At 47.2% G+C, this 22,683-nt stretch overlaps 1 protein-coding gene across 3 annotated transcripts in view; it reads right to left on the bottom strand.

The window, feature by feature from the left end:
- The window catches only part of LOC140714304 (contactin-associated protein-like 5), a 1,942,527-nt gene that overhangs the window by 1,228,485 nt on the left and 691,359 nt on the right, over nucleotides 1-22,683 (bottom strand). For all 3 annotated transcript variants that reach the window (XM_073025413.1, XM_073025423.1, XM_073025434.1), the window contains one exon: nucleotides 1,751-1,894. In XM_073025413.1, coding sequence (XP_072881514.1) covers nucleotides 1,751-1,894 — 144 coding nt within the window. The remainder of the gene's footprint in view (nucleotides 1-1,750; nucleotides 1,895-22,683) is intronic.

Below are 22,683 nucleotides of genomic sequence, written 5' to 3'. Positions count from 1 at the left end.
ACTAGAGCACTTAATTGGGACAGAAGACTGTTGCTGAACAGTTTTCTAACATCAGTTGTGTGCACTTGTGTGGTTGTTAGGCACTACACCATGCTTAAAGTGAACAGTTTTTTAAATAGCATCAGTTGTTTTTGTTCAAAAAGCAGTGATTTTTGTCACTGATAGTGAGAAATGAACATTAAGATTAATCAGAACTCTTTTGCTTACTACAGTTTCAAGGATTCAGACATTGAGATGCCAGAAACAGCAGGGAGTGAAGATGAAACAATTTCACTTCAACAAGTTAGAAACGATGAAGAATTCGAAGATATCAACAATCATCTTAAATGTTACAATGAAAATGAAGATTTGGAGAATGTAACCAATGAAAGTGTTGTGCAAAGGCAGTCCATTATCTGCACTGATTTTGTTCATTTACAGTCAATCAAAAGAACACAGTGGTATAAAATGGATGAGTTATTCTATTGATAACAATCAGGAACTAATATACAGTCTTATAGTACTGTAGTAGTATTGCTAATGTTCTAATTTGTTCTACATTTCATTTAGATACATATTTTATGACTCAGTTAAACAGTAATTTGTCTTTTCTGTACCTTCTTAACTATTTCTATGAAACTTCTCCTGCTTAGTTGGATCAAAATATACCGGTTCTGATGTGTAACTATTAACTGGAATCCACTGTAATTTGTTGAAGATTGATACATATTGTACATCTGATAATTTAAATCCAGTTAATTTTTATGTTAGTTCTCTCAGAGAACGTATGCAGAGATATTTACTGGCCATTCCTAAGAAAAGAGGAATATAAGGCAACAGTAGTAGACCAACGGCTCACTGAGAGGATATAACTGAAAACGTGAAAGTAATCCAGAGAATGCTGGTGAAAGTCAACAGGTCAACCAGCATCTTGGGAGAGGGAAAAAGAATTAATGTTACAGGTTGATGACCCTTGACAAGGACTAGGAAAAGTCAGAACAAAATAAGTGCTGCATTGCCAGCATTATATTGTGGCATGGTAGTGTGGCAGTTAGTGTAATACTATCAGAGGGTCAGGACTCAGGTTTACTCCCAGATACAGCCTGTAAGGAGTTTCCTTGTACTCCCAGTGACTGTGTGAGCCTCCTTCAGGAGCCCTGGTTTCCTGCCACACTCTAAAAGCATGGGTTAGTAGTTTAATTAGTGTAGTTGGGCCAAAGGGCCTCTTACTGTGCTGTATCTCTAAATAAAGTTACTACAATAAAATGAAAGCATGAAGAGGCAAGGGAATAAATGGAAGGGTACGAAAGTATAAATGGAAATGGAGTGGAGGGTACGAAGGACAGAGCAACATAAACATCACAAGGCTGATACGATCTTTCCTGAGTTTTGCCCATGTCAAAAACAATGCCTCTTTCTTTGCTTTTACTGTACTGCACCTATTTCGCTGTATCTTAAAATTATTTTTATCCTTAACATTTTTTTCCCAATTCCGAGGGAAGGTAATTGATCTTAATTGATCGTAATTGAAAGTAACACTAACTGTTTCTTTTGTTACTTGCTGGATATCTCCAAAATTCCCCCCATTTTAAATCCTGTGTTCCAGTATTTATAGATGGTAATTTCTGGATTGAAATGAAATCAAACCTGGTTACCATCAAATGGAGCATTTAGTTGTACCCAGTTTCATCAAGGTCAAATGTCACAGTTTTATTAATGATTCATTCCAAAAAATATTCTTTTTCATTGTGGAATTTAGCAAGTTTCTTACCACAACATGTATTTGAGGTTTGCGTCTCTTGGCCAGATCAATAATATTCACTCCATTGTAATAGAGATTTTCAATACAGCCATGGAAATTCTTCCTCAGAAATGTCACCGACTTGCCCGGAACTGGAATTCCTCCGAAACTTAGCTTTTGAACAACAAGTAAATAAACAAGTTATTATGTTACTTGATAACAAAAGAAAATACATTTCCTACCTTCAAGCAGTACAAGAGATCATTATAGTTTCCAGGTCAATATCAAAATATTTCATATAATACCCACTCAAGTGTGGATAAATTGGCAGCACTCTCTGATCTGAACTCCCTGCCCCCACCCGGTTCTCATCATGTACCAGGAGCTTTATTCCGTTTACTTTTTAACTTATTTCATGTATGTATCCTATTACTTGTTAATTTATTTGTGGTAATACTACTCTATGTGTTATGTGCATGAGTTATACTATATATACCCTGTTGTTATCTTTGTAGAGAGGAACATTGTCTCAATTGGCGGTATACATCTATATGGTTGAATGACAATAACTGAACTTCTATCAGAGGGTTAAATTCCATTCTAGAATCCTAAGAACAAAGATCAAGGCTAAGGCTCTACAGTCTAGAGTTGAGTTGTTCTCCCAGGAGCTTTGGAGGCTGAGGGGCAGTTCATATGTAAAATTATGAGAAACATAGTTGGGTAGGCAGTCAGAATCTTCTTCCCAAGGTAGAATTGTCAAACGCCAGAGGATATAAATTGGCATCAAGATCAGTACACCACTCTGGGCTGAATGGCCAGTCCAATGTTGTGGTGTTCTATGGACAGAATTGCTGTAGATGTAGAATTTAAGATGTAATATTAAACAAAGTTCCCATCTCAAAGCTGAGAAAGCACAAAAGTGGCAGTATCTTGAAAAATGCAAGAGAATTGCTCGTACTGCCTTAATCAGTATTTATTCCTCAGTCTATAAATGGGATTACTTGATCATTGTGGCTCATTGCTGTGTTCGAATTAGCTACAGAAGCCGCTGCAGTGGTTAAATTGTATTGGTTTTAAAAATACTTTGTTAATTCCTAACAGAGGCTTTAAAAGTGTTGTATAAATACTAGTGAATCTCCCTATTCTTTCTAGGTCAAAGTTCCATCTGTGATTAAAACTGGTACTAGCATGAGTATTTAGAGGTGTCAGAAGTAGTCCGAAGAAAATATACGATCACACAGCATAGTTCAAAAGTATTATTTGACTGTAAAAATGATAATGTTCTAAGTGCATAATCAAATCTTAATCTCATCCAACAAACACGAGGAAATCTGCAGTTGCTGGAAATTCAAACAACACACACAAAATGCTGGTGGAACACAGCAGGCCAGGCAGCATCTATAGGGAGAAGCACTGTCGACGTTTCGGACCAAGACCCTTCGTCAGGACTAACTGAAAGGAGAGATGCTAAGAGATTTGAAAGTAGTAGGGGGAGGGGGAAATGCAAAATGATAGGAGAAGACCGGAGGGGGTGGGATGAAGCTAAGAGCTGGAAAGCTTGAAAGTAGAGGATTTTAATTCCACGTCCCATTCCAATTCTGATATATTGTAAGCGGAACAAGTGCTACACCTGCCCTTACACTTCCTCCCCCACCACCATTCAGGGCCCCAGACAGTCCTTCCAGGTGAGGCGACACTTCATCTGTGAGTCGGCTGGTGTGGTATACTGCGTCCAGTGCTCCCAATGTGGCCTTTTATATATTGCTGAGACCTGATGCAGACTGGGAGACTGTTTCGTGGAACACCTACGCTCGGTCCACCAGAGAAAGCAGGATCTCCCAGTGGCCACACATTTTAATTCCACGTCCCATTCCCATTCTGATATGTCTATCCATGGCCTCCTCTACTGTCAAGATGAATCTACACTCAGGTTGGAGGAACAACACCTTATATACCAACTGGGTAGCCTCCAACCTGATGGCATGAACATTGACTTTTCTAACTTCTGTTAATGCCCCTCCTCCCCTTCCTACCCAATCCCTGACATATTTAGTTGTTTGTTTTTTTTTCTCTCTGCCCATTACCCTGCTTGTTCTCCATCTCCCTCTGGTGCTCCCCCCTCCCCCTTTCTTTCTCCTGAGGCCTCCCGTCCCATGATGGTTTCCCTTCTCCAGATTTGTATCACTTTCGCCAATCACCTTTCCAGCTCTTAGCTTCATCCCACCCCCTCCGGTCTTCTCCTATCATTTCGCAGTTCCCCCTCCCCCCTACTACTTTCAATCTCTTAGTATCTCTCCTTTCAGTTAGTCCTGACGAAGGGTCTTGGCCCGAAACGCCGACAGTGCTTCTTCCTATAGATGCTGCCTGGCCTGCTGTGCTAACCTCATCCAGCTCTCTTTGCACCTTAAACCCTATATAACTGCATTCAGATTGGGAGCCAGAACAGCCACAACCCCTTGAATTTGCACCGACATCCAATCAGATCTTACTCTTATCTCAAATTTGCATGACTCCTGGTAACCTTTCACCTCTGTGCAACTCTGCCTTAGGTCATTTTCAAAAACTGTTTGTACTGCCTGATGAGGAAGAGAATCTCAAATACTTGTCACCCTCTAAAAACATATGTTAATCATCACGCGTTATGGTTTAGTGTCAAAATTCATTGGTTAGTACTTCTGTGAAGCATGTTGGGGGGGGGTTTACTACATTAATAGAAATGTGTGGTAGCACTTGAAGAAGAGGAGTAAAAGTTGGAGTATTCAAATGGAGCTAGTAATGGACATGACATGATTTTTAAATCTCAGTATGGTGTGATGAATGTTGCATTAGAATATTGTGTTATCCACAGCCTCATTGATAATTTTTCACTTGAAGACATTCTTATAAATCAGCCCAGTCTTCAATCTCATTCCTTAATATCCTATCTATAAAATATCACCCTACTCAAAATGTTCTAGAGCCATAGAGTTACACAGATACAAATTGGCCTCTTAATCTACCATATCCAGGCTAACGTTCAAGTACTTAACAAATCTAATCCCGTTTACCAGCACTTGGTCTGCATCCTTCTGTGACCTGGTAGTTCAGGTGCTGGCTGGGATACTTATATGTTGTGAGAGTATCTTTCCACATATTCTCAAGATGTTATCAGGACTCGAGGGATTAAGTTATAGGGAAATATTAGACCAATTGACCCTTTACCCTTTGAAGCATAGGAGTCCAAGGGATAATTTTATAGACATAAATAATGTCATGAGTGGGCATAGATAGGGTAATGGTCTTTCTTCTAGGGTTGGCAAATTCAAAAACTAGAGGACTTAGTTAGAAGTGAAAGGTTTCATAAGAACCTGAGAGGCAACACTTTCTTTATACACTGGTGGGATATATATGGAACCAGCTACCAGAGTAAGTAGCTTTCTTTTATTTAGAGATACAGCACAGAGTAGCCCTTCCAGTCCTGATGAAGAACCTCACTGTCCAGCAAACCCCAATAACCCCTGATTTAACCCTAACCCAATCATGGAGCAATTTGCAATGAATAACTGTCTTACTAACTGGTACATCTTTGGACCATGGGAGGAAACTGGAGCACCCAGGGGAAACACACACATTCCATGGGAAGGATGGGCAAACTCCTCAGAAAGGACTCTGGAATTGAACTCTGAAGTCTGATGCCCTGAGCTGGAAGAGTATTGCCCTAACCGCTACACTAATGCTAGTTGAGGTAGGTCCATTAGATACAATTAATGGACACTATATGGATGACAAGAGTTTAGGGTAGTGGTTGCCAACCCATTGATTGCGATCGACTAGTCGATCTTTGAGACTTTCCCAGTTGATCCCGGAAAAAAATGAAAAATAAATACACAAATACTATTGAGAGATTGTTTCCGGGTTGCGGGGTTTTAGTTCCGTTCTTTCTGTCCAGTGCGCATGCGTGTAGCTCCCCCGCACTACACAGTGTACTTCAGTGGTCCCCAATCAAGCGAGGAAATGCTATGAGTCAGCTGCACCTTTCCTCATTCCCTGTCACGGCCACTGTTGAACTTGAACCCGCACAAGGTCATCAGTCGCCTAAACGCAGTGATACCATCGCGCCAGGGATCACTGGTTGCCCTCGGGTGGCCGGCGGGAAGTGTCGTCGCTGCTGGCCTGGAGCGCTGCCTCTGAACCTGTTTAGCACACCGAATGTTCATGGGGAACCCGGTGCTAAAGTATTCGCAGACGACCTAATTCGGACTCAGCGTTTCGTAAGTAGCAGAGCAGCTACCGAGCTGCGATCTACTGAAACAAACATTTGGCGGCCGATAGATCCTACAAGGGGGGCGGGCAGGTGCTCTGTCGCATTCCCCGGTCGGTCGGACGCGCTCTCCGGACTGTGACCCGCCGCGGCCCTGGTACGGGGACCTCCGGCCCTGACCTTGTCCTCTCATCCCACCCACGACCAGCCGCACCTGGCCAAGGCGTCTGTCAGTGGTCGGGTGGGAGGCTGAGTTTGTGTCCGGAGGCTGTCTAATGAGGCATTGTCTCAAAACTGCTTCAGTACCCTGAGTCCAAGCACCCAGCACTTAAAGACGAACCCGCTGAGATTTCTCAGCAGAGAAAATGTGAGCAAGTGGGCCAGAAGCCGAGAGCCATGAAAGCTAGAGAATAGACTGGACATAAGGAACCTGCTTCGAGAATCGCTGTATTCCGGTTGTGTTTAACACCACCCTGCACACCCCCCCCCCCCCGTGCCCCCGTCGGCCCTGTCCCCAAGAATATTATCAATTTAAACGGTGCAAAAAAAAAAAGGGTGGGTACCCCTTGGTGTTTATATATTATTTCTACTTCCGGGTTGTGGGGTTTTACTTCCAGTCTTTTCTGCCCTGGTGCGCATGCGTGTAACTAATTGATGTGGGGTCGATCTTGCCTTTTACTGAGGCCGAGGTATGGGATCTTAGGCTTAAAAAGGTTGGTGACCACTAGTTTAGGGGAATATGTCCAAGTATGGTGAAGTGGCCTTATCGTGACAATAGAAGAGGCCACTCTCAGGTTGGAGGAATAACAGCTCATATTCCATCTGGGTAGCCTCCAGCCCAATAGCATGAACATTGTTTCTTCTAACTTCTGGTAATTTTCAATTCCCTATTCTGGCTTCCCTCTTATCGCTTTCTTTCTCTTCACCTGCCCATCAACTCCCTCTTCTTCCCATTATCACATGTCCGTTCTTCTTCCCATTATCACATGGTCCACCATCCTCTCCTATCAGATTCCTCCTTCTTCAGCAGGTTACCTTTTCCACCTATCACATCCCAGCTTCTCACTTCATCCCCCATGCACCCTGTAATGGGCTGAGTTGATCAGACCCAGATGACCCAAACCAATGTGAGTGCCCAGGATGTAGTAACAAGTGTACAAGCACAACAAAGTAACTTAAGCCTAACTTATTACCATAAAACAGCACAAATAAACCACACTAAATTCTACATAGCAAGTTATAAAGATTTCAGAGCTCGCGATTTTTAGTCACCACTCGATTGTTGCCATAGTCATGGGACCTGATTATCACTGTTGTCAGGAGAACTCTGAATTCCAACTTGTGAAATCCGCCTGGGTCCATCCTAGGCACCGATGATCATGATTCGTCAGTCTAAGTGGATCCCAAGAACCAAGCCAAAGGTGCTTCAGTAAATAAGGGCTCAATCCACAAGCAATGAGAGACACACAGAGACAGTTAAATTCTTTGGTCTTCTGTTCTCATTGCACTAATGCCCGAGGCTAAAAAGAATTGAGCTCCTATTAGCAAATGTTTAACAAACCCACTTTAACTTGTACAGACACCTGACATGCTGTGTCCTCACAAAGAGTTAAAATGTCACTTGGAGTTGATTAGACTTCTGTCAAATATTTTTACAAAATTTAATACACCACAACACATACACACCTACCCCCTCACCTGATCTCACCTATTATTTTCCAGCTTGTACTTCCTCTCCTCCACCCATTTTCTTTTCTGGCACCTTCCCCCCTCCTTTCCAGTCCTGATGAAGAGTCTCAGCCTGAAATGTCAATTGGTCATTCCCCTCCATAGACGCTGTCTGACCTGTTGAGTTCCTCCAGCATTTTGTGTGTGTTGCTCAGGATTTCCATGCACTACAACTCTGTGACTCTGGTATTTTCCACCTTCCGTCTACCATCTGTGTGAAAGACTCAGGCACTTATATTTTACTCCAGCTTTCCTACAACTAGCTTGTAATTACCTGGCTTAGTCCAGTGTGCTTCATGAATAAATGTACCTAAAACATCTGGTATTCTTCAACATGGCCTTCAGTGCTATCTGCCACCTGGCTTTCCACTTCATGTATTTTTACCTCAGTTTTTGTTTTTGAAGTTATGCCTGAGTTCTTCAAACCCAACTCAATTCCCACTACTGGAAAGTATCACCATATGCTTATGCTTTTATTTATCATTAATCAATAGTGCATATACTGTATTTCACCACTGTTTTATAGATTCATAGAGACACAGAGAGTTGCTACATGCAGGCAACCAAGTCCATGCCGACCATCGAATACCCATTTGTTCATTAATCTTACCCCAATGGATTTATTCTCACAACAGGTTTCACCATTCATCTGCAGATCAGGGGCAGTTTATAATACTCAATTAGCCAATCAACCCTGGTCCAACACTCTACCCTGAAATGTCACCAGCTCCAACCCTCTAAATCCACAAATAAGACCATTGGATATAGGAGCAGAATTAAGCTATTTACTGTATTGAGACTGCTCCACCATTTCATGATGGCTGATCCAATTTTCCTCTCAACCCCAATCTCCTGTTTTCTCCCCATATTTGTTCATGCTCTGACCAATCAAGAATCTATCAACTCTTGCCTTAAATAAAGACTAGGCCTCCACTGCTGCTTCTGGCTAAGATTTTCACAGAATCACCACCCTCTGGCTAAAGAAATTCCTCTCATCTCTGTTCTAGAAGGACATCCCTCCATTCTGAGGATGTGTTCTCTGGTATTAGACTCTCCCATCATAGGAAACATCCTTTCCATATCCAATCTATCAAAACCTTTCACTATTTGATAGGTTTCAATAGATTCACTCCTCATTCTTCTGAATCCTAGTGAATACAGGCCCAGAGCCATCAAATACTCTTTATATGACAAACCATTCAATCCTGGGATCATTCTCATGAACCTCCTTTGAACCCTCTCCAGTTTCAGCACATCTTTTATAAGATAAGCAGCCCAAAACTGTGCACAATACTCCATGAGGCCTCACCAGTGCTTAATAGTCTCAACATTACCTTGTTGCTTCAATATTCTAGATCTCTTGAAATGAATGCTAAAATTGAAATTGCAATCCTCACCACAGACTCAAACTGCAAATTAACCTTTAGGGAATCCTGCACTAGGACTTCCAAATCCCTTTGGGCCTCAGTTTTTTGTATTTTCTCTCCATTTAGAAAAAAGTCAACCATTTCATTTCTTCTACCAAAGTACATGACCATACCATTCTTGACACTGCATTCCAAGTGCCATTCCTTTGTCCATTCTCCTAATCTGTCCAAGTCCTTCTGTAGCCTCTCTACTTCCTCAAACTATCTGCCCTCCACCTATCTTTATATCATCAGCAAACTTTGCAACAAATCCATCAATTCCATCATGTATATCATTGACATATAATGTAAAGGAATTGGTCCCAACACAGATCCCTGTGAAACACCACTGGTCACTGCCAGCCAACCAGAAAAGGCTCCCTTTATTCCCACTCTTTTCTTTCAACCAATCAGATACACTTTATCCATGCTAGAATCTTTCCTGTAAGGATCCGATCTCCAACCCTCTAACCTCATCCCAGATCCAACCCTTTCCTCTCCTCTGATCGAATCTCAAATGGCCCCAGTTGCAAACCGCTCCCAAACCCTGACCCAAGCTACAACCCTCCAACCCCTTTCCTGACCCCAGCTCCAACCCTCTCCCCTCTCATGGCCCCAACTCCAACCATCTAACCCCTTTTCTGACCCCAGCTCCAACCCTCTCCCCTCTCATGGCCCCAACTCCAACCATCTAACCCCTTTCATAACCCCAGCTGTAACCCTCTCCCCTCCCTGACCCCAATTCCAACCCTCTCACCATTTCCTTGAGCCCAAACCTCTCCACTCCTTGAACCCACCTTCAACCGTCTCCTCTCCCCGACACCAGCTTCAACCCTCTTCTCTGCTTGATCCTGTTTCCAATCCTCTCCCCTCCATAGACATCAGATCCAAATTTACCCTAACCCCAGCATGAACCCCTGTTGTGTCTTCGGAGGAGATGCTGCCTGACCCACTGAGCTCCTGCAGTTTGTCTGTGTGCTCAAGCAAATGAGAGGTGGTGCCTAGAGCAGCTGGAGGAAGCCATGCAGTCATAGGGAGTAACATTCAAACTCTATGCACTCAGCACCAACCATCAAGGATGGAGTCAGGATCATTGCAGCTGGATTCCACTGTGAGATTTTAATTTGTTTACTCATGGTTTTAGAGATACTTAATCTCAGAGATATAAATTATACCCAAGAGTCCTTTTGTGGAGTCTACCTTCAGATATTTTAAAAATTCCATATACACAACATTAACCACACTATCTTCATCAACTTTTCCCATTACAAGAATCAATATGAAGATTGTGACTTCACTTAAAAAGCACCAAGTCTCTTTCTCACTAAGATCGGATCTGGTTCACTTTTAATATACAAGTAAAATATTCTCCAACTAACTGGAAAAGTTAAGGATTCAACAGCTCAAATGACAAAAACCACACGAAGTGCTGGAGAAACACATGTCATTGGGCAGTTTCTATTCTGAAGTCATGACGGGGGTTGGATCTGCAGTCATTTGGGGGTAGAGATTGGAAATGGGGTCAGGAGAAGTGAGGGGGTCAGGAGAGGGGAATGGGTTGGAGCTGGGGTCAGTTGGGGGTAGATAGCTGGAGATAGGGTCGGGGAGGGGAGAGGATCGGAGATGGGGTCGGGGAGGGGAGAAGATCGGAGATGGGGTCGGGGAGGGGAGAAGATCGGAGATGGGGTCGGGGAGGGGAGAAGATCGGAGATGGGGTCGGGGAGGGGAGAGGATTGGAGGTGGGGTCAGGAGAGGGGACAGCGTTTGAGCTGGAGCCAGTTGTGGGGGAAAGATTGCAGTTGGGATCAGGGGAGTGGAGAGGGTTGGAGCAAGGATTGGGGGAGTGGGGAGGATTGGACCAGGGGCCAACAGTTGGGAGATGATTGGAACTGGGCTTAGGAGAGGAAAGGGGGTTAGAGTGGGGTCAGTGGAGGGTAGAGGTATGGGGCTGGGGTCAGGGGAGGGGAGAGGGTTGGAACTGTGGTGAGGAGAGCGTAGAGTGTTTACGTTGGGGTGAGTAGAGTGGAGAGGACTGGAGTTGGGTTTGAGGAAGGGAGATGATTGGAGCTGGGGTCAGGGGAGTGGAGAGGTATAGAGCTGAGGTTAATTGGGGTAGAGGGTTGGAGTACAGGTCAGATATTGGGAGAGTAGGGTGGAGCTTGGGTCAAGAGAGGGGAGTGAGTTGGAGCTATAGTTAAGGAATGGTAGAGTTTGCGATCCGGTCTCAAAAATGGAGGGGGTTGGAGCTGGGACCAAAATGCATTATCAGACATTCCCCAATGCTGTATTCCATCTGCCAACTTTTTGCCCGTTCTTGCAATATGTCTAAGTCCTGCGGCAATCACATTACTTCCTCAGCTCTACCTACCCCTCCACCTATCTTTGTATCATCTGCAAAGTTTGCCACAAAGCCAACAATTCCATTATCTAAATTACTGAAAAACAATGTGAAAAGTAGCAGTCCCAATACTGACCCCAAAGGAACACCACTAGTCACCAGCAGCCAACAAGAAATGGCCCCCTTTATGGCCCACTCACTGCCTCCTGCCTGTCTGCCATTCCTCTATCCATGCCAGTATATTTCCTGTAACACCAGAGGATTTTATCTTGTTAAGCAGTATCATGTATGGCACCTTATCAAACACCTTCTGAAAATCTACTGCTTTTTACTTTGTCCACCCTGTTTGTTATTTCCTTGAATTATAACAGATTTGTCAAGCAAGATTTCCCTTGATGGAAACTATGCTGTCTTTGACTTATTTTATCATTCGTCTCCACGTACCCCAAAACCTCATACTTAATAATGAACACCAACACTTTCCCCACCACTGAGGATAGGCTAAATGACCCATAATTTCCTCTCTTTTGTCTTCCTCTTTTCTTACTAGTGGAGTGACATTTGCAATTTTCCAGTCCTCCAAAAAGATCATGACCAATGCATCCGTTATCTCTTCATCAACCTCTCTCAGGATTCTGGGATGTATCCACGTGGCCCAGGTGACTTATTCACCATAGGACCTTTAAGTTTAACTAGCATGTTTTCCTTTGTAATAGCAAAGGCACTCACTCCAGCTCTCTGACGCTCACAAACCTCTGGCATACATGATAAAGAAAAGTACTTATTACATTTGTCTGCCATTTTTTTGTCCCCCAGGGGTCAGAGGAAGGGAGAGGTTTGGAGCTGGGGTCAAGTGAGGGGAGAGGGTTGGAACTGGGTTGAGGAGAGTGGAGTGGATTGAAGCTGGGATGAGAAGGTTCGAGATGGAGTCAGGAGAGCGTAGGAGCTGGGATCAGGCGAGTGCAGAGTGTTGGAGATGGGGTAAGGACTGTAGAGAGGGTTGGAACTGGGATCAGCAGTTGTGAGAGGGTTGGAACTGGGGTCAGGCGAGGGGAGAGGGTTGGAACTGGGGTCAGGCGAGGGGAGAGGGTTGGAACTGGGGTCAGGCGAGGGGAGAGGGTTGGAACTGGGGTCAGGCGAGGGGAGAGGGTTGGAGTTGAGATAAGGCGTGGGGAGAGGTTTGAAGCTGGGGTAATGCGAGGAGAGAGAGTTGGAACTGGGGTAAGGTGAGGCGTGAGGATTTCAGCTGTGGTAAGGCAAAGAGAGAGGGTTGGAGTGTGGTCAGGAGAGGGGAGAGATAGGAGATGGGTCAGGAGAGGGGAGAGGGTTGGAACTGGGGTAAAGTGAGGGGAGAGGGTTGGAACTGGGGTAAAGTGAGGGGTGAGGGTTGGAACTGGGGTAAAGTGAGGGGTGAGGGTTGGAACTGGGGTAAAGTGAGGGGTGAGAGTTTCAGCTGTGGTAAGGTGAGGGGTGAGGGTTGCAGCTGGGGTCAGGCCAGGGGAGAGGATTGCAGCTGGGGTCAGGCCAGGGGAGAGGATTGCAGCTGGGGTCAGGCCAGGGGAGAGGATTGCAGCTGGGGTCAGGCAAATGGAAAGGTTTGGACTAGGTTTGGGGAGTGGAGAGGGTTAGAGATAGGGTAAGGAGAGGGGAGAGTGTTGGAGGTGGGGTCACGGGAGGGGAGGGGTGGTTTTTAGCTGGAGCTGGGATCGGCGAGGGGAGAGGGTTGGAGCTTGTTCAGGGGAGGGAGATGGTAGGATCTGGCGTCAGGGGAGTGGAGAGGTCTGGAGGTTGGGACAGGAGAAGGGAGATGGGTGGAGCTCAGGTCAGGAGAGAGTAGAGGTTGGAAATGGGGACAGAATTAGGAAGAGTGTTGGAGCTAGGATCAGATGTGGGGAGGGTTTTGCAGCTGACGTCAGTGGAGGATAGAGGATTGGAGCTAAGATCAGGAGAGGGAAGTGGGTGGGAGATGGTGTCAGGTGAGGGCAGAGGGTTAGAAATAGGTTGAGAGGAGAGGGTGTTTGGAGGTGGGTCAGGGAAGGGGATAGTGTGGGATCTGGGGTAAGGGGAGAAGAGGGGCTGAAGCAGGGTCAGGGAATGGGTGAGGCTTGGAACAGGGGTCAGTTGAGATGGAGAACGTTTGGGCTGGGATCAGGAGTGGGAGGAAGTTGTAGCTGCAGTCTGGAGAGGGGATAGGAGTGGAGAGGTGTCAGTGGAGTGGAGATGGATGGAGCTGGGGTCAAGGGAGGGAAGAAGATTTGGAGATGGCATCAAAAAGGGGAGAGGGATGGATCTGGAGTTGGGGAGAGGAGAGGGTTAGAGCTGGAGTCATTTGGGGAAGGGTTGGAGCTGTGCTCAGGAGAGAGGAGTGGGTCAGTGCTGGGGTCTACTGGGGGAGAGAGGTATAGTTGGGGTTAAGAGAGGGGAGGGAATTTGAGGGGATGATAGAGTTTGCAATATGGCCCCAAGAGCAGAGTAGGTTGGAGTCTGGGTCAGGAAAGGAAAGAATTTTGGAGCTGGGTTTAGGGGAGGGAAGAGTTTTCGAGATGGTGTCAGGAATGTAGAGAGAGTTGGAACTGTGTCAGTAGTGGAGTCAGCTGGATCTGGGATTGGGGGAGGAGCTGTGTTCAAGGGAATGGAGAGGGTTGGCGCAGGGGTCAGCAGAGGGGAGAAGATTGCAGCTGGGTTCAGGGGAGTGGAGGGGTTTGTAGCTGTGTTCAGGGAGGGGAGAAGGTTGGAGCTGGGCTCATTCTGGAGGAGAGTTGGAACTGGGGTCAGGTGAAGGAAGAGGGTTGAAGATGTGCTCAGTTTGCAGGAGAGGGTTGGAGATAGGGTAAGGTGAGGTGAGATGTTTGGAGCTGGGGCCAGGGAAGGGAAGGGGTTTGGATCTGGAGTCAAGGGGAGTGGAAGGGTTGGAGCAGGGGTCAGAAGAGGTAGACAGTTGGAGCTGGGCTCAGTTAAGGAGATATGGTTGGATCTGGGGTCAGGAGAGGGGAGAGGATTGGAGCTGTGGTCAGTTGGGGGAAAGAGTCGGGGATGGGGTAAGGAGAACGGAGAGAGTCAGGGGAGTGCAGAGGGTTGGAACGGCTGAGGACAGGGGAGAGTGTTGGAGCTGGGGTGAAGGATGGGAGAGGGTTGGAGCTGGGGTGAAGGATGCGAGAGGGTTGGAGCTGGGGTGAAGGATGCGAGAGGGTTGGAGCTGGGGTGAAGGATGCGAGAGGGTTGGAGCTGGGGTGAAGGATGCGAGAGGGTTGGAGCTGGGGTGAAGGATGGGAGAGGGTTGGAGCTGGGGTGAAGGATGGGAGAGGGTTGGAGCTGGGGTGAAGGATGGGAGAGGGTTGGAGCTGGGGTGAAGGATGGGAGAGGGTTGGAGCTGGGGTGAAGGATGGGAGAGGGTTGGAGCTGGGGTGAAGGATGGGAGAGGGTTGGAGCTGGGGTGAAGGATGGGAGAGGGTTGGAGCTGGGGTGAAGGATGGGAGAGGGTTGGGGCTGGGGTGAAGGATGGGAGAGGGTTGGGGCTGGGGTGAAGGATGGGAGAGGGTTGGGGCTGGGGTGAAGGATGGGAGAGGGTTGGGGCTGGGGTGAAGGATGGGAGAGGGTTGGGGCTGGGGTGAAGGATGGGAGAGGGTTGGGGCTGGGGTGAAGGATGGGAGAGGGTTGGAGCTGGGGTGAAGGATGGGAGAGGGTTGGAGCTGGGGTGAAGGATGGGAGAGGGTTGGAGCTGGGGTGAAGGATGGGAGAGGGTTGGAGCTGGGGTGAAGGATGGGAGAGGGTTGGAGCTGGGGTGAAGGATGGGAGAGGGTTGGAGCTGGGGTGAAGGATGGGAGAGGGTTGGAGCTGGGGTGAAGGATGGGAGAGGGTTGGAGCTGGGGTGAAGGATGGGAGAGGGTTGGAGCTGGGGTGAAGGATGGGAGAGGGTTGGAGCTGGGGTGAAGGATGGGAGAGGGTTGGAGCTGGGGTGAAGGATGGGAGAGGGTTGGAGCTGGGGTGAAGGATGGGAGAGGGTTGGAGCTGGGGTGAAGGATGGGAGAGGGTTGGAGCTGGGGTGAAGGATGGGAGAGGGTTGGAGCTGGGGTGAAGGATGGGAGAGGGTTGGAGCTGGGGTGAAGGATGGGAGAGGGTTGGAGCTGGGGTGAAGGATGGGAGAGGGTTGGAGCTGGGGTGAAGGATGGGAGAGGGTTGGAGCTGGGGTGAAGGATGGGAGAGGGTTGGAGCTGGGGTGAAGGATGGGAGAGGGTTGGAGCTGGGGTGAAGGATGGGAGAGGGTTGGAGCTGGGGTGAAGGATGGGAGAGGGTTGGAGCTGGGGTGAAGGATGGGAGAGGGTTGGAGCTGGGGTGAAGGATGGGAGAGGGTTGGAGCTGGGGTGAAGGATGGGAGAGGGTTGGAGCTGGGGTGAAGGATGGGAGAGGGTTGGAGCTGGGGTGAAGGATGGGAGAGGGTTGGAGCTGGGGTGAAGGATGGGAGAGGGTTGGAGCTGGGGTGAAGGATGGGAGAGGGTTGGAGCTGGGGTGAAGGATGGGAGAGGGTTGGAGCTGGGGTGAAGGATGGGAGAGGGTTGGAGCTGGGGTGAAGGATGGGAGAGGGTTGGAGCTGGGGTGAAGGATGGGAGAGGGTTGGAGCTGGGGTGAAGGATGGGAGAGGGTTGGAGCTGGGGTGAAGGATGGGAGAGGGTTGGAGCTGGGGTGAAGGATGGGAGAGGGTTGGAGCTGGGGTGAAGGATGGGAGAGGGTTGGAGCTGGGGTGAAGGATGGGAGAGGTTTGGAGCTGGGGTGAAGGATGGGAGAGGTTTGGAGCTGGGGTGAAGGATGGGAGAGGGTTGGAGCTGGGGTGAAGGATGGGAGAGGGTTGGAGCTGGGGTGAAGGATGGGAGAGGGTTGGAGCTGGGGTGAAGGATGGGAGAGGGTTGGAGCTGGGGTGAAGGATGGGAGAGGGTTGGAGCTGGGGTGAAGGATGGGAGAGGGTTGGAGCTGGGGTGAAGGATGGGAGAGGGTTGGAGCTGGGGTGAAGGATGGGAGAGGGTTGGAGCTGGGGTGAAGGATGGGAGAGGGTTGGAGCTGGGGTGAAGGATGGGAGAGGGTTGGAGCTGGGGTGAAGGATGGGAGAGGGTTGGAGCTGGGGTGAAGGATGGGAGAGGGTTGGAGCTGGGGTGAAGGATGGGAGAGGGTTGGAGCTGGGGTGAAGGATGGGAGAGGGTTGGAGCTGGGGTGAAGGATGGGAGAGGGTTGGAGCTGGGGTGAAGGATGGGAGAGGGTTGGAGCTGGGGTGAAGGATGGGAGAGGGTTGGAGCTGGGGTGAAGGATGGGAGAGGGTTGGAGCTGGGGTGAAGGATGGGAGAGGGTTGGAGCTGGGGTGAAGGATGGGAGAGGGTTGGAGCTGGGGTGAAGGATGGGAGAGGGTTGGAGCTGGGGTGAAGGATGGGAGAGGGTTGGAGCTGGGGTGAAGGATGGGAGAGGGTTGGAGCTGGGGTGAAGGATGGGAGAGGGTTGGAGCTGGGGTGAAGGATGGGAGAGGGTTGGAGCTGGGGTGAAGGATGGGAGAGGGTTGGAGCTGGGGTGAAGGATGGGAGAGGGTTGGAGCTGGGGTGAAGGATGGGAGAGGGTTGGAGCTGGGGTGAAGGATGGGAGAGGGTTGGAGCTGGGGTGAAGGATGGGAGAGGGTTGGAGCTGGGGTGAAGGATGGGAGAGGGTTGGAGCTGGGGTGAAGGATGGGAGAGTTGGAGCTGGGGTGAAGGATGGGAGAGGGTTGGAGCTGGGGTGAAGGATGGGAGAGGGTTGGAGCTGGGGTGAAGGATGGGAGAGGGTTGGAGCTGGGGTGAAGGATGGGAGAGGGTTGGAGCTGGGGTGAAGGATGGGAGAGGGTTGGAGCTGGGGTGAAGGATGGGAGAGGGTTGGAGCTGGGGTGAAGGATGGGAGAGGGTTGGAGCTGGGGTGAAGGATGGGAGAGGGTTGGAGCTGGGGTGAAGGATGGGAGAGGGTTGGTGCTGGGGTGAAGGATGGGAGAGGGTTGGAGCTGGGGTGAAGGATGGGAGAGGGTTGGAGCTGGGGTGAAGGATGGGAGAGGGTTGGAGCTGGGGTGAAGGATGGGAGAGGGTTGGAGCTGGGGTGAAGGATGGGAGAGTTGGAGCTGGGGTGAAGGATGGGAGAGGGTTGGAGCTGGGGTGAAGGATGGGAGAGGGTTGGAGCTGGGGTGAAGGATGGGAGAGGGTTGGAGCTGGGGTGAAGGATGGGAGAGGGTTGGAGCTGGGGTGAAGGATGGGAGAGGGTTGGAGCTGGGGTGAAGGATGGGAGAGGGTTGGAGCTGGGGTGAAGGATGGGAGAGGGTTGGAGCTGGGGTGAAGGATGGGAGAGGGTTGGAGCTGGGGTGAAGGATGGGAGAGGGTTGGAGCTGGGGTGAAGGATGGGAGAGGGTTGGAGCTGGGGTGAAGGATGGGAGAGGGTTGGAGCTGCGGTGAAGGATGGGAGAGGGTTGGAGCTGCGGTGAAGGATGGGAGAGGGTTGGAGCTGGGGTGAAGGATGGGAGAGGGTTGGAGCTAGGGTTAGGGGACAGGAGAGGGTTGGAGATCGGGTCCTCTGGGGAGAGAACATTGGATCTGTGATCGGAGAGGGAGAGTATTGGAGCAGGGGTCAGGGGAAGAGAGAGGTTTGAAGCTGGGGCTGATGTGGGGAAATGATTGGAGATGGGGTCAGGAAGGGAGAACATTAGATCTGAGGACAGGGGAGGTAAGAGATTTGGAGCTGTGAATAGGAGGTTGAAGACCTCCACTGTTGTGGAAAGAGGGTTAGGGTGAGGAGCAGGGAGAGGTTTGGAAGAATAAATAAATATCTGATGTGAGAAGAACATTTTCCTCTCCTATCAGATTGCTTCTTCCTCAGCCCTTCAGCTTTTTCACTTATCATCTTCAGGCTTCTCGCTTCATCACCCTCACTGGGTTTCACCTATTACCTAGCAGCTTGTAGTCCTTCCACTCCCCCCACCTTCTTACTCTGGCTTCTTCCTGTCCTGATATAGGGACTTGGTCTGAAATAATAATAATAGTAATAATAATAATAATAAGTACTTTATTGATCTTGAGTGGGAAATTATTTCTTTACAGCAGCAACACGGCTATTTATTTGTGTCCACAGATGCTGCCTGACCTGCTGAGTTCCTCCAGAATTTCAAAGTTCAGGATTCAAATACATTTATTATCAAAGTACATGCAGTATATGTACTTGTCACCATATACTGTACAACCCTGAAATTCATTTCCTTGCATGTGCATAACAAGATGGACATACAACCAATGTGCAAAAACACTAATCTGTGCAAATGCAAAAAGAAATAATAATAAATAAATAAACACTAAATATCAAGAACTTGAGACGAAGAGTCCTTGAAAGTGAGCCCATAGATTGAGGGAACAGTTCAGTGATGGGCGAGTGAAGTTGATTGAAGTTATCCCCTGTGGCTCAACAGCCTGTTGGTTGAGGAGTAACAACTCCCCTGAAACCTGGTGGTGTGGCTCCTGATGCTCCTGTACCTCATTTCTGAAATGCAGCAGTGAAAAGAGAGCAGGGCCTGGATAGTGGGGGTTGCTGAAAGATGCTGCTTTCGTGTGACAGCACTCCATAGAGATGGGCTCAATGACGAGGATATGATGGACCTCAGTTTTTGTGTGTTGCTCTGCATTTCCATGAATCTCTGGTGTTTGTAATGTCAAATTCCTTTTTTATACATTTCAACCACACACAGGGGCAATAAAAAACTAGTTCCCATACTATAAAGAGCATGCCCAAGTAGAAAACCCAGGATAACCTGATAATATGAAATAATTTTGACAAAGCAGATTAAACAAGTCCCTCACTACATCATCAAACTCCTCTCTAATATTCTGTATGCACTATCAATACTTCATGAATTAAATTACCCACAAATATGCCATCTACTGCCACAGTTTCAACTATTCAATTCAACTCTATATTGAATTTTCTATCATTGAAAGCATCCCCTATAAATCTAAATGTTTTTGAAAACCGAAAGGAAATATTGTCTGACCCAGATCCAAAGCAGATAACTTTATTATATTTCAATAAACTTGTCAAAACAAATCAAAATCATGTGTGCTGGCTCTTTAGGAGTAGTTATATGTAATATAAGATGTGAGTGCACACAAAACCATGTGCCTGATTGAAGATAACTCTCTCTCACACACACACACACACACACACACACACACTCAGTGAACACCTTATTAGGTGCACCTGTACACCTGTTCATTAATGCAAATATCTATTCAGCCAATCATGTGGCAGCATCTCAATACATAAAAGCATGCAGACATGGTCGAGGGGCAGCTGCTCTTCAGACCAAACATCAGAATGGAGAAGAAAATGTAATGTAATTGACTTTGACCATAGAATGATTGTTGGTGCCAGATGAGTGGTTTGAGTGTCACAGAAACTGCTGATCTTCTGGGATTTTCAAGTACAACAGAGTTTACAGAGAATGGTGCGAATAATGAAAAAACAAATCCAGTGAGCGGCAGTTCTGTTGGCAAAAACGCCTTATTAATGAGAGAGTTCAGAGGAGAATAGCTAGACTATTCAAGCTGACAGGAAGGCAACAGTAACTCAAATAACCATGCTGTGCAGAAGAACATCTCTGAATGCACAACATATCCAACCTTGAAGTGGTGAACTCCAGCAGAAAACCACAAACGTACAGAAATACCCACTATTTGGCACTGGAATTATCTAATAAAATAATCACTCAGTGTATGTCATTGGGCCTGAGTTCATCAACCATCTTAGCATTTTGCAATTTTACTTTGGATTTAATTTTCCCCTATTATGCAAATATTTACAATCGTTTTATCTTTCATTTGGTTTTCTTTTATGCATTTGAAATCTTTTGAGTTATGAAAAGGCTTGGATTTTATTTTTTGGAACACCTTCAACAGGTGCATAAAATCATGTGGGCCATTCAAAGGGTGCATGCACAGAATCTTTTTTCCCCCAGGGAAAGGAAATCAAAAACTAGAGGGCACAGAGTTAGGTGAGAGGAGGAAGATTTAAAACTGCTAAGGGGTAACTTCTTTCCCAGAGAAGGTGATGCATATATGTAACAAGCTCACAGAGGAGGAGGTAGGTGTAACAAAAAACATTTGGATAGGTACATAGAACTTAGCAGAGCAGAGCACAGAAATAACCCCTTTGACCCACAATGTTCTGCCAAACCAATTATATTAGTAATCAAATAGCAAACTAAATTAATCCCTTCCGCTCACACTAGCTCTACATCACTCCATTTTCCTCACATTTCTGCACCTATCTAAATGTCCCTTAAACTTCCATGGGTAGATAGAAAGGAATGGTTTGTAGGATGATAAGCTAACTCTTGTGTTTTAGATAGTCGTCTTAGCATGCAGCAGTTGAGTTGTAGGGCCTGATTCCATGCTGCATGATTCTGTGTCATCCATTCAGTCCCTCTATTCCCTATTCCTTTTAAACCGATCTTCCACACGCCTCTTTATTTTTCTTTTATTTATATTTCAAAGGTTGTGCCTGTCTCAAACGGTGACCTTTCATTCCTCTCCATAGATGCTGCCAGACCTGTTAAGTTCTGCCAGCGGTTTGTGTGTGTTACTGTGGATTTCCAACTCCGCTATGTTTGGTCACAGGGCCAGCTGTGAAAGGAGGATGCTTGGGCATGGGGCTAGCAACTCCATCCCATAAAAACCCAGAGCTACAAAAATGTCAGTAAATTCCGGGATCCTTGTCCATGCGAGAAAAGGGATACATGAGGACAATGGGCTACACCTGAAGGCAATGAAAGAATGGCCTAAGACAGAGGATTCTGCAGAGATGTTGTTTGCCTCCTATGGCCCAGAGGGGGTGATGGGCTCAAGTAAGTGAGTAAGCTCTGGATTTCCAGCATCTGCAGGAGATCTTTTGTTTATGTTCTATGTTAGTTCCTTCTGCCCCCTTTTCAGTACTCTGCTCAAAATTTCAAGCTGTATGGGCTTTCTTGAAATCCTAGTGATTTCAGCTTTGTTGTATTCATGCCACAATTCTGGGTATTAGCATTAGGAGAAAGAATGGAAAGTAAGGCTGGTCAAAGTGCACCCAATAAGAAAGTGTTGCTGATGAGAAAGTGAAGAGGGAAATCAGTAAGTAACATCATATTTTAAAGGGTGAAGTTGCATAGTTTTACAACTATCGCAGTTCCTCCCTCACTTTTCCAGCAGGATGTTCAATTTTGAATGGGATTGGAAGTTGCTGATGAGGCTACGGCCAGATGAGGTGTCTGTATGTCCTCCCTGCGATGCATCTATTTCTCTGGGTGCTCTGAAAATGAATGGACCACTGTACACTTGTTGTTCAGAGTCAGTGGTTGAATCAGGGGAGAACTGATAGGAATGTGGTGGGGGGAATTAAATTGTGATTGATGTGAGATTAATGCGAGTGCTATCCTGCTGGCCAGTATGGACTGAATAGTCTGAAGAGCCTATTCCCATATTGTTTGAGACTATGGGACTCTTGGGGTGCTGGAACTGGATGTCTGTGAGTGAATGAACTACAAGAATGCTTCACTGAAGATTCTCTAACTCTATGACTGTTGGCAAAGAGGAGGAAGTTGGAGGTGGTGGTCAGAGGAAGCAGGAGGAAGAAGTCAGAGGTCCTTATTACTGAAATTTAAAACTACTGGCCAGAGGTGGTGAGAGACAGTAGCTTTAAGGTCCTTGGCGTTAAGATGTCAAAGAATCTGCCCTGGGGTAGCATGTGTGCGTCATCATAAAGGCGGCACAACAGCGACTCTACTTTCTTCGAAGTTTGTGCAGATTTGGTATGTCACTAATTACCTTGACAAATTTCTAAAGATGCACAGGGGGCTGTATCTAAACTGGTTGCATCACTGCCTGGTATGGAAGCTCCAATGCCCAGGAATAGAATATGCTACAGAAAATGGTGTTTACAGCCCAATCCATCACAGGCAAAGGACTCCTCACCATTGAGTACATATACATGGAGAACCAACCCAAGAAAGCAGCATTCTTCATCAAAGACCTGCACCATCCAGGCCATGCCTTCTTCTCGCTACTGATATTAGACAGGAGCTACAGGTTTAGGATCAGTTAAGCCTTAGAACAGCCAGGCTCCTGAACAGGCATGGAAAACGTCACTCACCACTGCTCTGAACTGATTCTATAACCTACTTTCAAGGGCTCTGGAACTCATGATCTCAGTGATCCTTCCTTGCTTCTGAAATTTGTTT

This window comes from Hemitrygon akajei, chromosome 2 (assembly GCF_048418815.1).
Source record: "Hemitrygon akajei chromosome 2, sHemAka1.3, whole genome shotgun sequence".
NCBI lineage: Eukaryota > Metazoa > Chordata > Chondrichthyes > Myliobatiformes > Dasyatidae > Hemitrygon > Hemitrygon akajei.
This window is presented reverse-complemented; position numbering and strand designations above follow the sequence as displayed.